This window comes from Thalassophryne amazonica, chromosome 18 (assembly GCF_902500255.1).
Source record: "Thalassophryne amazonica chromosome 18, fThaAma1.1, whole genome shotgun sequence".
Taxonomy (NCBI): domain Eukaryota; kingdom Metazoa; phylum Chordata; class Actinopteri; order Batrachoidiformes; family Batrachoididae; genus Thalassophryne; species Thalassophryne amazonica.
Genome location: NC_047120.1, coordinates 51,585,279 through 51,600,538, shown reverse-complemented (window position 1 = coordinate 51,600,538; position 15,260 = coordinate 51,585,279). Strand labels below are relative to the sequence as shown.

General features: G+C 42.4%; 1 protein-coding gene across 1 annotated transcript in view; it reads right to left on the bottom strand.

Annotated features, from left to right (window-relative positions):
- Positions 1-15,260, bottom strand: part of LOC117531047 (double C2-like domain-containing protein alpha) — a 76,367-nt gene that overhangs the window by 21,585 nt on the left and 39,522 nt on the right. The window contains exons 8-10 of the mRNA XM_034194055.1: positions 10,046-10,248; positions 342-423; positions 1-97 (exon numbers count right to left, since the gene is read on the bottom strand). Of these exons, the coding sequence (XP_034049946.1) occupies positions 1-97; positions 342-423; positions 10,046-10,248 (382 nt within the window). The remainder of the gene's footprint in view (positions 98-341; positions 424-10,045; positions 10,249-15,260) is intronic.

Below are 15,260 nucleotides of genomic sequence, written 5' to 3'. Positions count from 1 at the left end.
CTATAAAGTCGTTGGACTTGCCCATGTCGTAGTCCCACACTGTGACCTCCAAAGTCTTGGTAGTTAATTCTGAGAAGGAGATTTCATAGAAGAACTCCTGGAAATGAAATAATGAGTCAGATCAAAGCTGATCACAGCGAGTGCCTCCTTCTAAAGCCCCTAAAATACCAAAGAGACAATACTAGATAACCATATTATGCAAAATACAAAAGGCTGTTTTAGAGAATGTGTCCAATAGTAGTCTGGGGACTATTGGATGGCTAACTGAGCCATCTTTGCACAGCACCAGTGCAAACGTGCTTCTCGCTCCCACAAACCCACACAGGAGTACGGATGCCTACCTCATTAAACTCTGGGTTAAGAGTCCTTTTTATAACTGCTGTTTTGTGCTTGGATTTTTTCTGAATGTCTGGCTTGAGGTACCTGAGACAGAAAAATATGAAGAACATATTATTCCCAAGATATGGAAGTACAGGAAGATTATTAAAAATAAGAATCACAGAGCAAGAACATGACAGCTAGCACTGATGCCTCACAGCAAGAAGGTTCTGGGTTCACTTCCCACCTACATCTTTCTGTGTACACTTTGCATGTTCTCCCAGTGTTTGCGTGGGTTTCCTCCCAGTGCTTCGGCTTCCTCCCACTTCCAAAGATATGCAGGTTAGGTGGTAATTGGTAACTTTAAATTGACCGTAGGTGTGCATTCAGGTGTGTTTGTATGTCTATATGTGGCTCTAAGATAGACTTGTGTCCTGTCCGGCATGTACCCCGCCTCTCACCCTATGTCTGTTGGGACAGACTCCACACCGTGACCCTGGATTGGAGTAAGCAGGTATAGAAAATGAATGAACACTTGACCTTCACCTTTACTTTTATTATGCTGTATCAATAGGGTCCTTAGTGTTGGGTTATGGAACCCATTTTCAGCTTTGTTCTCAAGCCGTTTGGGTGGATTGAACCAACAAGCCAAACAAGCCATGACAAAAAAAAAAAAAAAAATGCACATGCGCACACACGCAAAAGTACAAACTGAATGTGCACTGTAAAAGTCACATCCAAAAAGAATCACAGAAGATGCAGAATGTGGATTAAAAGGCTTGGACAAAGAAACACAATGCACAGAGATTCAGCAGCACCTAAAACTCCTCCTCCATTGCTCCTCTGTTACAAGGTGTTCCCCAGGGTTCGGTGCTTGGCCCTCTCCTGGTCATTATCTACATCCTTCCCCTCTGTAACATCATCCGCCGCCATGGTCTCCACTTTCACTGCTATGCTGACAATATACAACTGTACATCTCCACAAAATCCATAAACACCACAACACAGTCCAAACTAACTCATTGCCTTACAGAAATCAAAACCTGGATGAATCACAACTTTCTCAAACTTAACAGTGACAAAACAGACATCATCATAATTGGACCAAAAAACACCATTAAATCCACACATGATTTCACTCTGCACACTGACAACACCACTCTCTCACCATCCCCCCTCATCTGAAACCTTGGTATTTACTTTGTTCCACAGCTCACCTTCGAACACCACATTAAACAAATCACCCAGACTGCCTTCTTTCATCTCAAAAACATTTCTAGACTCCGCCCATCCCTTTCATTTTCCTCAGCTGAAACTCTCATCCATGCTTTCATCACTTCCAGAATCAATTACTGCAATAGCCCCCTCTATGGTATTCCATCCAAATCAGTCAACAAACTCCAGTACATTCAGAACTCTGCAGCCCACCTCCTCACTCACACCCGCTCACGTGAACACATCACCCCAGTCCTTCAGAACCTTCAAAGGCTCCCCATTCCTTACCGCATCCAGTTCAAAGTCCTTCTTCTCACATTCAAAGCCCTTCACAATCTGGCCCCTCCATACCTCACTGACCTGCTCCATCACCACACTCCATCTCGCTCCCTCCACTCCTCTGACGCCAACCTCCTGTCCCTTCCTATAGGACCAAGCTCAAATCTGGGGTGAAAGAGCCTTCTCTGTTGCCGCCCCCACCCTCTGGAACTCACTGCCCCAACAACTCCGCGACTACCCAGACCTCCCCACTTTCAAGAAAGGACTGAAAACCCACCTGTTCAGATCTGCTTTTAATATTTGATATGATGATCCAGAGCAGTCTTTCTACAGACAGGTCTGGAGTCCAGCAGCTGAGGGACATGTTGAAACTACAGCTAACACCTGCTGATGAAGCAATGATCGCAGACCAGGAAGAAGAAATGTGTCATTTAAAAGAACAGAAAAAAGAGGTAAAGGGCTGGATACTGTTTTTAATCCTCCAAATCTCATCTACAGAACAGGTTTGTTCACTCAGTTTTGTTTGTTTTACTGAGACTTTATAACCTGTTGTTGTAACAAATATTTGTTATATGGCTGGGGGGGCCTGGCTGCCTTTTTGTTTCTGTCCTTTGTTTCTCCTTCCAGGTGGCTTGCATTTGGGACTGAGTGGCTGTGTTGCTGAGGATATCAGGACCTCACCCTGATCACCTGCGGCTCGTCAGGACTCACAGCTGAGGTGCATCTATATGGATTGGAACATGGTGGCATTTAAGACTGGAGTATACAGTGTGTATTTGCCAGAGACTCGACCTTGTGACCAGACGGGTGAGATCGTCGTCTCGGGAGCCATCTCATCATCAGTGGATGCAGAGAACGTCCAGGGTTTGATGCACGGTCTGTGAAAGAGGAGGGGGTGAGGTCTCACGCTCGTCAGCACACTTCCTGAGGTACGTTAGATTTTGTGACTAACATTTATACAGTCAGTAAATGTGGTGTCCCTCACACCTTTATTATATTGAGCTGTATGTTAGTCATGTATCGGCTTCCACTGCAGTGGAGTTTTGTGAACTGGATGTTCCATGCCTGCAGGTTGGGAAGCTGATTAGTAATCAAGCCAGGTACACCTTTAAGTGTTCTCTCTGTGTGTAGAGTGTGGACTCACATAATGGTTCCTTCTTTCACAGACTCGGTTTGTTGCAGCCACCTGGGGGGTCTCGGCGGGGTCCTTGGGTCCGAACAGCTTCTGGCTCCGGACCGTTAGCGCTGCTGGGAGCGCACCACGCCAGACCGCACTTTCTTTTGTTGTTTTTTATATCACTGTTATGTATTAAATTCAGTTAGCCTTTGTACCATGCTCTGCTTATTTCATACTGGGTCCTTCAAACGCTGGTCGGTTCTCCGAGCTGCGTCCGACACATAACAATATTTCCTTATTGGGTATTCCTCCAGTGATTCTGTTACAGGGGAATGAACTAGATTTTGATGAAAGATACGTATAAATTTTCTCCATATTCTATAAAATCTCTGGATAATTTCTTCCCGAAGGAAACTGGCATCACCATCCTCAATGTTTTTACTCCATTTGTCCGAGATCAGCAGGGACTTTGAATGTAAAAAGAAGGTAACTGAAAGGAGTTTGGTGGCGGCAGTGGTTTGTTTATTTGTTTGTGTACCTGTGTACATCAGTAGCCTGTTGTACACAGGTAAGAGCAGCTCAGCCTTTCTACAGCTCCCATCAACAACCAAAACTACCAACCTTTTAATAATAGATTCTATATTACAACAAAAATATAAACACAACACTTTTGGTTTTGCTCCCATTTTGTATGAGATGAACTCAAAGATCTAAAACTTTTTCCACATACACAATATCACCATTTCCCTCAAATATTGTTCACAAACCAGTCTAAATCTGTGATAGTGAGCACTTCTCCTTTGCTGAGATAATCCATCCCACCTCACAGGTGTGCCATATCAAGATGCTGATTAGACACCATGATTAGTGCACAGGTGTGCCTTAGACTGTCTACAATAAAAGGCCATTCTGAAAGGTGCAGTTTTATCACACAGCACAATGCCACAGATGTCGCAAGATTTGAGGGAGTGTGCAATTGGCATGCTGACAGCAGGAATGTCAACCAGAGCTGTTGCTCGTGTATTGAATGTTCATGTCTCTACCATAAGCCGTCTCCAAAGGCGTTTCAGAGAATTTGGCAGTACATCCAACCAGCCTCACAACCGCAGACCACGTGTAACCACACCAGCCCAGGACCTCCACATCCAGCATGTTCACCTCCAAGATCGTCTGAGACCAGCCACTCAGACAGCTGCTGAAACAATCGGTTTGCATAACCAAAGAATTTCTGCACAAACTGTCAGAAACCGTCTCAGAGAAGCTCATCTGCATGCTCGTCGTCCTCATCGGGGTCTCGACCTGACTCCAGTTCATCGTCGTAACCGACTTGAGTGGGCAAATGCTCACATTCGCTGGCGTTTGGCACGTTGGAGAGGTGTTCTCTTCACGGATGATGCGAAGGAGATGTGTTGCACTGCATGAGGCAAATGGTGGTCACACCAGATACTGACTGGTATCCCCCCCCAATAAAACAAAACTGCACCTTTCAGAGTGGCCTTTTATTGTGGGCAGTCTAAGGCACACCTGTGCACTAATCATGGTGTCTAATCAGCATCTTGGTATGGCACACCTGTGAGGTGGGATGGATTATCTCAGCAAAGGAGAAGTGCTCACTATCACAGATTTAGACTGGTTGTGAACAATATTTGAGGGAAATGGTGATATTGTGTATGTGGAAAAAGTTTTAGATCTTTGAGTTCATCTCATACAAAATGGGACCAAAACCAAAAGTGTTGCATTCATATTTTTGTTGAGTATATAATAGCCAAGTGGCCTCTGTGTGCGTGTGTGTGTGTGTATGGCTTTGATCATGCAAAAACTAGGGAGAGCTGACATTTGCCACTTGGTATGTTTATGTATTTTTGGTCAAGGATGAATGCTGCAAAAACAGAACGTTGATAGGACAAATATTTTTGGAGAAGTTTAAAGATATAGCCAACAACATTGAACAAGGATGTTGCCAACTACATTATGGACTCATATGCCATTCCAGCAGGAGGCGGTAAGTCATTTTTATGAGTGCAATGAGTGATTTTATTTAATAAGTTCAATGTAAGTACATAAGTGGCCAAGTGGTTAATGCGCTTGGTTTCAGTTCAGAAGGTTCCGGGTTCAAATCCCATCCTGCCACATTTCTCCATGTAATGTGGAGTTGCGTCAGGAAGGGCATCCGGCGAAAAACCTGTGCCAATTCAACATGCAGATCCACTTTGATTTGCTGTTGCCACCCCGAGTGCAAACAAGGTAGCTGCCAAAGGGACTTACTTACTATTGTTTTATTCTGTTTTTATGGTGATTTAAATTGTACTGTACTACTAGGGGAACTACGACCACTACCTTTGCACCCCCCCACAGGACTAAACCAAACCAACTTTTCTAGGTTCCTTAAATGACCCCAAAACACAATCAGGATGTTCCAAAAAATAAAAACTGGCCTCAAGCTAGTTATCCAAGATGGCGTCCAAGATGCCTGGCAAAATAGGGTGTTTTTTACTAAAACATCAATGATTTCTGTCATTATTAAGTCTATTATTTGTTCCGACTATGCATTTTAATGATAATGGTCTATTGGTAGCCATTTTGGGCAGCATTTTGAATCTTGAACCCATGAATGAATTTAGTTTAGGCACAAATGAGTTTGCTGTGACCTGCAATCGTCTTCCCATTGAATCTCTGTGATATTTGAGTTGTTTATATGTTGTGTAAAGGTGTTTTAGTGAAAAACCCTATTTTGGCAGCCATTTTGGATAACTGGTTTGAGGCCAGTTTTTATTTTTGGGAACATCCTGATTGGGTTTTGGGGTCATCTAAGGAACCTAAAACAGTTGGTTTAGTCCTGGGGGGGGGGGGGGGGGGGTGCAATGGTAGTGGTCGTAGCTCCCCTAGTCTACAGCGTCTTTGAGTGTTTTGAAAAGTGCTTTATGAATAAAATGTATTATTATTATTATTTATTAAAAAGCTGTTGGATACAAATACTCAAACACGCAAGATTGCTGCAGTGTCCAATGCGACATGTAACATGTTTCCATCATGAGGTGTTATAGATGTATGAAAACACACCCAGAGTCCAATCTGAGTGTTCAGAACAATATGGATTTGCAAAAATGTGATTTGAATCGCATTTCAAACCACCTATAAATGAGACTTGAAAACTGATTTGGAAAAAGCAGATTTCAAGGGACTTTTCACTGTTCACACTTGCAACATGGATTCACTTTCAAATCAATATGCACATAAATCAGATTTTTCTTGGCAGTCTGAACAAGCCCTTAGTAACGATTAGGGATGGATTAGGGATGGATTAGGGATGGATAGGGAAGCAATTTCCGATATCTTGAACTTTGACCTTCTTACCTCTAAATCAATAGGCTTAGACGCTAAACTGGTCCAAACAAGTCCTGAAACCTTCCGGTTGATTGGCAGACATGCCTGCTGGCACACGTTTGTAACTCAGATGACGGGCAGATGGCAGCATTTGTGGGCTGATGAGCAAAAAGCAGCAACTGTCTCTTTGTCTATTTGTTGAGCTGGTCGTGAGAATGATGGGCAGATGCAGATTTCATAATTCCACAGAGAAGTCATTCAGCAAAACATTATTCATGTTTATTTAAATGTGCACTGCTTGGAAAGCATTTGCACCTCTGAGGACCGAGCTGTAAATCATTTTACGAACACGGCAGAATTTGAAGGCGCTCGTTGTACTCCTGCAAGTTGTCGCTAAATTCTCTTGGAATTTTTAAGACAGCTGGAAGGAGCGCAGCAAATCTCTATTCACATTTGCTTTCCACCCACCACCCACAGCTCCAACAGCGTATGTTCCCACACGTTCTCAGACACAACAAAAGCAACGGGGTGGGATGGTAGTGGTGGTTTGGGGAGGGGGGGGCAGCCAAACAGCACAGATAAAAGCACGTGCATCCAAAATGAAACAAGGCGGACTGTGGGCGCAAGGCATGTAGGTAAGGTGACGGTGAAAAATGTGCTTTTTGAGGGATTAAGGGAGAAGAATTCTACAAGTGAGTGCGAGTGTCTTAGGGCCGGTGTCGCCGACTGAATGGTCCCCCTAAAAGTCAGTCCCCCCCGATGACGCGGTTCACAGAATATCACCTCGTTTCTGCTTCAAACTGCACTCCAGTCATCATCTATCTCAGCGACAGATATCTGAAGCTTTTGTACACCAATCATTTCCACATAAATTCAGCATTATTTCATCATAAAAGGTAACGGAAGCAATCAGAGCGCTGCGGCCACGCAAGCTGCTAGCTGATGCGTTCACTGCTCGTCAGTCATTTAAAAGCGTCACGGAATTTCGTCGAGTTTCTGCTTAAAACTGATTTTGCAATGATTTAAGAAGTTTTACCTTTACATATATATATATATATATATATATATATAAAACTTTTATCATCTGATGGTTAATAATCCCATTAATCCATTTGATTGCTTTGGGTGAAGAGACTCTGAGTCAGACGTGCTGCTGTGGTCCGAAATGACGCATACGCAGCTGCAAAAGGCGGACCGATTTTTAGGGGCGAACCGTTCGGTCTGCGACACTGGTTGTTGAGCGTTTTACTCATTCGAGGAACAACTTCAAAACTGGCAACAACACTCAGAAGACAGATGTGGCAATTTAAAGCTCATTTGTCCTTTTTCTGTCAGAGCACATCATTCAAAGCTCTGGGCCTTTGCTGCCCTCCCTGACACATACATACACACACACACACACACACACACATTAAGATAATAACAGCGACTGATTTTTTTTTTTTTTTTTTTTATAAGAACACAGACTAACTATATATCTTTACACACAGGACTTGATTCCATAAAAGTTTCTTTCCAGCCACAGTCAGACTGATGGCATCCCTGAAGTCAGAGTAATGGACTGTTCACAACCATAATCCACTGGGCAATATTTATCACACAACTATAACCTAATGTGCAATATTTTATTTCACACACACACACACACACACACACACACACACACACACACACACACACACACACACACACACACACACACACACACACACACACACACACACACACACACACACACACACACACACACAGCCTACACAATGCGGGTGGAACCACAGACTAAAGACTAAACTATACGCTTCACCTACCTCACCTCGCCTGCAATTTTACACAGTGAACTGCTGCACAACTGTACTGGGTATTCACATTTAGCATATACCTTTTTTATTTGCATATCATATTTTTGCATATTTTATATTTTTATATTTCTATAAGGAGGAGTCAAGGGCAATTTCATTATACATTGTATAATGTCAGTAAAGTGATTCTGATTCTGGATATTTCATTCCTTGAAATTACAATCATTGGTGCAATATCTGTTTGATCCACATGTGCAATACACACTTTATTATCTGTACAAAATCTACTGTGTTTGAATATGAGTGTGCAATAATTGCTGTTCACGATCTCCATTAATCTGGCACATTGTAATATATTTCCTTTTTCCAGGTGCACAGGACCTTATTACACTGTTTTTTAAATGTTATATGTTTTTATAGTGTTTTTATACTGTTATACCTCATACTTTTATACCTTTATCTACTCGAGAGGTCTGCACAAGAATTCCAATGTACCCAAACCTTGCATGTGAGTACAAATGGCAAATTTCAATTAATTTTTCATTTATATAGCGCCAAATCACAACAAAGCTGCCTCAAGGCGCTTCACACAAGTAAGGTCGAACCTTACCAACCCCTAGAGCAACCACACAGCCGACAGTGGTAAGGAAAGACTACCTCTGATGATTTGAAGAAGAAACCTCAAGCAGACCAGACTCAAAGGGGTGACCCATTGCTTGGGCCATGCTACCGACACAACAGACAATACAGGAAATTGGGAGCCCATGCAGCTGCACAGGATGGAAATAAAGTCAAATAAGGTATCTCTCTCTCTCTCTCTCTCTCTCTCTCTCTCTCTCTCTCTCTCTCTCTCTCTCTCTCTATCTATCTCTCTCTCTCTCTCTCTCCAGCCGTATCACTCAGTCGTTTTTCAGGTTGTGTGTTAATACACACTCCAATAATTGTGTTGTCGTTGTTAAATACCTTGTTTGCCTTCAGGTAGCTCAATTACCTTGTTCAGGATGAACTCAAACTGTCGATCACTCAGGATTCAAAATAAAGCATGAGGCCAACATGAGCTGGGGTCACTCAGGGGTTGATACGTCCTTCATGGACCAAAAAAGAAAAAACACTGCCGAATGCTGTTTCCAAACCCTCTTTTCAGCAACACGTGACTCATTTAGATACATTTATACCAGCCCATGATTCAGCAAGGTGTAGCAAGGCGAGGGTGTTCACTTTTTTTTAGTCACAGACATTTCAAATGTTTTCTGTTACTTATCATAACGTCACAGCATCACATTCAAGATTGTACAAAAGAAGTTCACATTAATAAAATTATCTTTTTGTTCTGTGGATGTATTTTGTGTTGAAATATGCACCAAAATGCAGGAAAAGGCACCTGAAAATTAAAAATTTTAAAAAAGGTGTATTAAAAATGACAACTACAGAGTCAGTATTGAGCTTCTCAGATTGCCTCAGAATGCAGGAAAAAGACTATAGATTTTAAAACATATCCAGGGTGGCATGCCATGGGACCTAGTAGGGTTGCACCTTCGGCACACCAGTTCAAGCACCCCCCCATCCCACCCACGTGTTACTGCATCCACTCCTGTCCAAATGTTGATTTCTGATGTTTTAATCTGATTCTCTTACTGATGCAACTATTAAATTAAAGATATTACACTGTATCGATGTTTTGAGAGAAGTATACAGATGTACGTATGTGTACTCCCCGTGATGTGATAACTACAACCATGAGCTAGCATAAAGTGTGTTAGTGGGATTAAAAAATGAATGAAGTCATTGTCATGAAAGTTGTTTAAAATTGAAATAGAAATAAAATACATTTGTGAAGGGGCTTGATTTTGGGCATGTTAGGCCTTTACTGAAGGGCGTGTGCTAAAGAGTGTTTTCCAGTTTGTAAGTAAAATATGTATTATTTATTTTGTTTTGTACTGTTTATTTTATATTATAACACGGTCTTTGACCATCAGTTCATTGCTGTTCTTACGTTTTAACGTAGGGGTCAGAGAAGCCGTTAACGTCCATGGCTGCCAGGTGGGCACAGCGTTTGACGCCCACACACAGCCCGCCGCGAACCCTCTCTTTGGCTTCACCCGCCATCAAATTGCCCTCACTGTTCGGTGGGACGTACTGCAGGCAGAGCAGCAAGCGCCCTCTCTCCTCCAGGGTACTCTGCTGCTCCTGTTCCCACTGCAGGAGACAGAAAATAATTAAAAATAAATGTTTTGTTAGTGTTTTAGGTCCAGTGTTGTGCAGACTGCACAGGCACCATAACTAATTGTGCAGTTTCTGTAAGTACGTATACAGTGGGTTGCAAAATTATTCAGCCCCTTGGTATTTCATGCATTTTAATTTGTTTATGGCATTTCAAATACAAAAAAGTAAATCAGCCTTCTCACTATAAACATTTCTAAAATTATCATCCTTAGACTCAAACTGAAAGTAAATCTCTACAACTTGATATAAATTAATAAAAAATATAAAAGCCAAGATGAGGGGTTGCATAAGTAATAAACCTGTAAATAATCAGTTGAATTGCCAGTTTTCTTCAGAAAAGTCAGGGGATGGATACATGAACATTTCCAAGTTACTGAATATGTCTTGAACTTTATTTCCATCAGTTATGAAGAAATACAAACAGTATGGCACTCTATGGTAAATCAGTGTGGAGTAGACAGGTCTCAAAAACTGAGTGACTGTGCAAGAAGGAGAGGAATGAGGAAAGCCACCAAGATACCCAGACAACCAGAAGAAGTTACAGGCTTCTGTGACTGTGACTGGAGAAATTGTGCACTGTGCATGTTTTACATTTTGTATCCCCAGTTATACAGCTTCATGATAAAGTGGTACAGAGGAGGATTTTCTTTCACCAGAACATTAAATCTAGGCTTGCATCTCAGATGTACCTTTTAAATTGTAGCTGAACTTGCAGGTCTTCTTTTTAATAAAATCCTACTCTATACCTCTTCATCCTGAAGCTGTATAACTGGGGATACAAAATGTAAAACATGCACAATGCACAATTTCTCCAGTCACAGTCACAGAAGCCTGTAACTTCTTTTGGGTTGTCTGGGTATCTTGGTGGCTTTGAGTCTAAGGAAGATAATTTTAGAAATTTTTAGACTGAGAAGCCTGATTTACTTTTTGTATTTGAAATGCCATAAACAAATTAAAATGTGTGAAATAACAAGGGGCTGAATACTTTTGCAAGCCACTGTAGCAAACTTCTCCTCTGGTTCCACACCTGCCACTCTGCGTTTGCACTCGCCTTGCTCAAATTTGCTGTGCATTATCCCTATTAGAGCCACATTAAATACACCAAGCTTGTCTCTGCCTTCCCCATCAATCTGGTCTGTCCGATCTCTCTAACCCAATTTGTAAATTGATCTTTTCGTGTTTTCACATTTTCTGCATCTGACCTGCTTTGGAAACTATTTTGCCTTTAGTCTAGATTTGCCATTCTCCACACGATTGTTGTGACCGTGTTTTGGCAGCACTCTTTAGACCAGATGTCTTTGTTGAAAACAATTGGTAGTAAGTTCAAATTGCTTTGCAGGCAGTGTTCTCCTTGTTCACACTCATTAAAACACAGTTTGAGCCTCTGGCCACTGAGTAGATTCAAGGGAGCAGTTGGCTTTGAAGTGCATTGCTCAAGGGCACCTCAGCGGTGATGTGCCTTTTCTGGTGTGCAATAAACCTGCATGTTTTGTCAGTAAATTGGTACACACTCCATACAAAAAAGGCCCAACTGGCAACATTTGTTTTTGCTTTCACCCTCACAAAGACTTGGAGGCCCTTTTCTCGTGTTAACCAGCTTCACCGTCTTCACGTATCTGCAGTTGGGTGCACATGTTGGACTGGAGTTGTGTTTTAATGCTGATTTCCTCGTGGCCAGTCTCACTTTGTATTTCTCTTCTACACCTACAGAGCTCATCCACTTTTATCTAACATTTATTCTAGCTAACACGTCTGCTTCCCTACCGAACCACTGTAGCATGGAAAATAATAAACAGGAGTGCAAAGATCCATCTGGAATACCCTGAAACATCACCTTGAAGTCATAGTAACGAGCGTGTTGTTTTGTTACTACTGCACATGTCACAGTCTCAGAGGGCAACCAGATGACGAGCAGCAGAATGGATTCAAAGTGACACATGGGGAAAAAAAGCAATGAGGCGGTGACCGAGGGTAAAAAGGGAGGAAGACGACGCTTTGACAAGACTCACACGTGACTCATGCTTCTGGCCAACAGCACCAATACATGCATGTCATTTGAGGGCTTCGCGCGTCACGACCGATCGCTTTGGAGCGATACAAAGGACACCTCACTTTCGGCGTGTCAGAGGACAAGTTTGGTCCTCTGACATGCCGAAATGGAGGTGTTCCGTGGTCTCGCTCCAAGCGAATCGGTCGTGACGCGCGAAGCCTCCGCGCGGCTTTCCATGACAAAATCTCTGTTAAAAGTGAAATCTGCCGGAAAATGGCTGATGTCCAGCTCTTGTGATAACCAGAGAAAAGCACACAATGGTCTCGTATCCACAGAGCCATCCGTTTAGAAATGATCCGGTGGCTTGTGCCGCGTCGTCGCAGCTCGGAGCGCGGCGCGCCGAGCGTCCTTAAAGGGGTCCTTAAAGCTGTACTAACAGACCTTATTCTCTGTGAAGCCCGTAAAATTTTCACCGAAAGCCAGATAAATTTTTTCGAATGGTTCCAGGTGCCAGTCTCTAACAGCTTCTGAAAAAATTCTGATGGAAAAAAAAGTCCTTTCATTCCGCCATTTCCAGACAATGAAAATCCGACGACGGGGGCGGGACCACTCCTTCCCAAGGCGGTGCTCACAGGTGAATGACGTCACCACAGGCGTGGAAAAACTCACGCATGCGTACGAGGGTTCAAGCATGTCTGACGTAAAAACATATGAATGAAATCCAGTATAGTTTTGAAAAAAATAAAAGGGCCGTTACTTTATTGACAGACCTCATATACACAGCATAACTTCTCACGGATAAATGGTGTGCTGTTTTAGTTTTTCTGAAATCACTGAAGCAGTCGCGAAAAGTGTTTTTTTTTTTTTTTTTTAGCTTTTTCCCCCGTGGAGAAGGGAAGAAAAAAACGAGTGGAAGATGTCCTGTCGGGTAAGGTTAGCCTACACAGCTAACCAAAGCAGCTCCCTTTTCTCGCCTGCAAAACCGCCTCAACGTTTGTGCTCCGGGTCATAAATAAACCTCAACACATCAACTCAAATCAATTTCATTTATATAGCGCCAAATTCACACAACAACAGTTGCCCCAAGGCGCTTCATATTGCAAGCTAAGCCATACAATAATTACAGAAAAACACATGTCCACTTTCCACCGCATTGTCACTTTGTCTCTGCATTTTCATTTTTGTGTAATTTGCCCACAAAACCCATTGAAAATGCCATGGTTTATCCCCGGAAGTAGAAAAATTCTCATATGCATCATATTTTACCCTTTTAACGCCCGCCCTCAAACGAGACTGGGGTTCGCTATAACACTGGGTCCGTCAAAGTTGGTGGGTGCACCTGATGTTGCGTTCGGCAATGATGCTGCTAATGTTATCCCAAATGCCAATGTCACCATTAACATTAGCAGATTATTGTAATTATCGTTATCATCCTACAAAGCTAGTGCTAACTTTAGCAGGTCTTTGCACTCATTTGATAACTCTAGGAGCCACAAAGGCTCAAATCGTTCTAGGTTCTGAAGTGGTATTTGTTGGACCCGTGGAGCAATACGCTCCACCAGGTGGGAGGTGTTTGGAAACAACTTGCATTTGCAAAGGAGCTAACCCACAAATTCACCTTGATGTAGGGATGTTGTTCTGCAGAACTTCAATGAGAATGAGATAACTTCATCTCTACCGTATGATGTATGATGATGATGTATTGCACTACTACTACTGCTACTACTACAGCTCTAGCAGTAGTAGTCCATGTAGCACTATTATATTTGGTTTTTACTTCCTGTGGTTATGACATATAACAGGGGTGGGCACCGAGGGCCAAGGCAGTGCAGGTTTTCCTTACAACCAATCACCTCAGCCGGTGGGTTACCTGATGAGCTTCTCCCCTGAACGTAACACCTGATCATCAATGAGATCACCTGCCGAGGTGACTGGTAGAAAGTGATACCTGCAGTGTCTTGGCCTTTCATGGCACATGATTGCCCACCTCTGACATATAAGTTCATGCAAGGTTTCCATAAAAATTCAAAATGGCAACAAGTTCAACAAAAATAAGGTATTTTACATTAGGGATTTTTTTTATGGAACCTCATAAAGTAGTACGACTGCCAGCAATCCACTGTTAATTATTGTGTGGTATTACTGTGTTTCTGTCACAGCCGCTCAAGGTGTTGGAGTGTCAACTTGTGTTGATGTCTCCTTTACCCACAAAGAATTAAAAAATAATAAAAGTCCCTGTTGAAGATTAGAAGTCCTCCCACCTCCCACGACTGATGGTGGCTTGGTGCCAGGACTACATTACTACGAGACTGTCATCATCTAAAAAGTCTCTCCGTATCTTTCCATCTTTCATTAAGTTTTATCTTCAGGCAAGAGATGGACAAAAGCAAAAGAATTAAAATGCCACATGCCTTGCTCCTTTCTCCTCACCCACCTTTCTTTCTAATTGTCTCAGTAGCTTTCTCCTTTTTAATCCTCTCTTTCCTTTTTTCCTCCCCTTCTTTGGGATTAATTATAAACGGCGAGAGACAGTTTACCAAAACGGTGTGAATGAGTAGATTTTAAAAAAGTGTTAGGGAAGAATAATTTATATCAGGGTCCATGAATAAAAGGCTGACTTTCGTCTGGACTGTCAGATTGATCAGACGAGTCATTAGAGCAGTGGAAATAAACAGGCCTCTTTGTGTGGGCAGACAGACAAATGGGGAAAAGATGAATCGTGGCACGGTGAGAAAAGGCAGAAAAGAAGCAGACAACCTTGAATATGCTGCGAGACGCAGAGGCAGCTGTTTGTGCTCAAATAAAACAATAAAAAAATAATGAACCCACACCAATGTGGGTTCATATTAACAAAAACAGATTTTTAGGCAGCTCTGAGATTTGATATCTGACATCACATTTTGATTGAAGTGACAGATTTCACAGTGGATCGAAATGTTTACGTGTCTCAAAAACAAGCTTGCGGACCACAGCGCGATGTAAACAGGCAACAGGA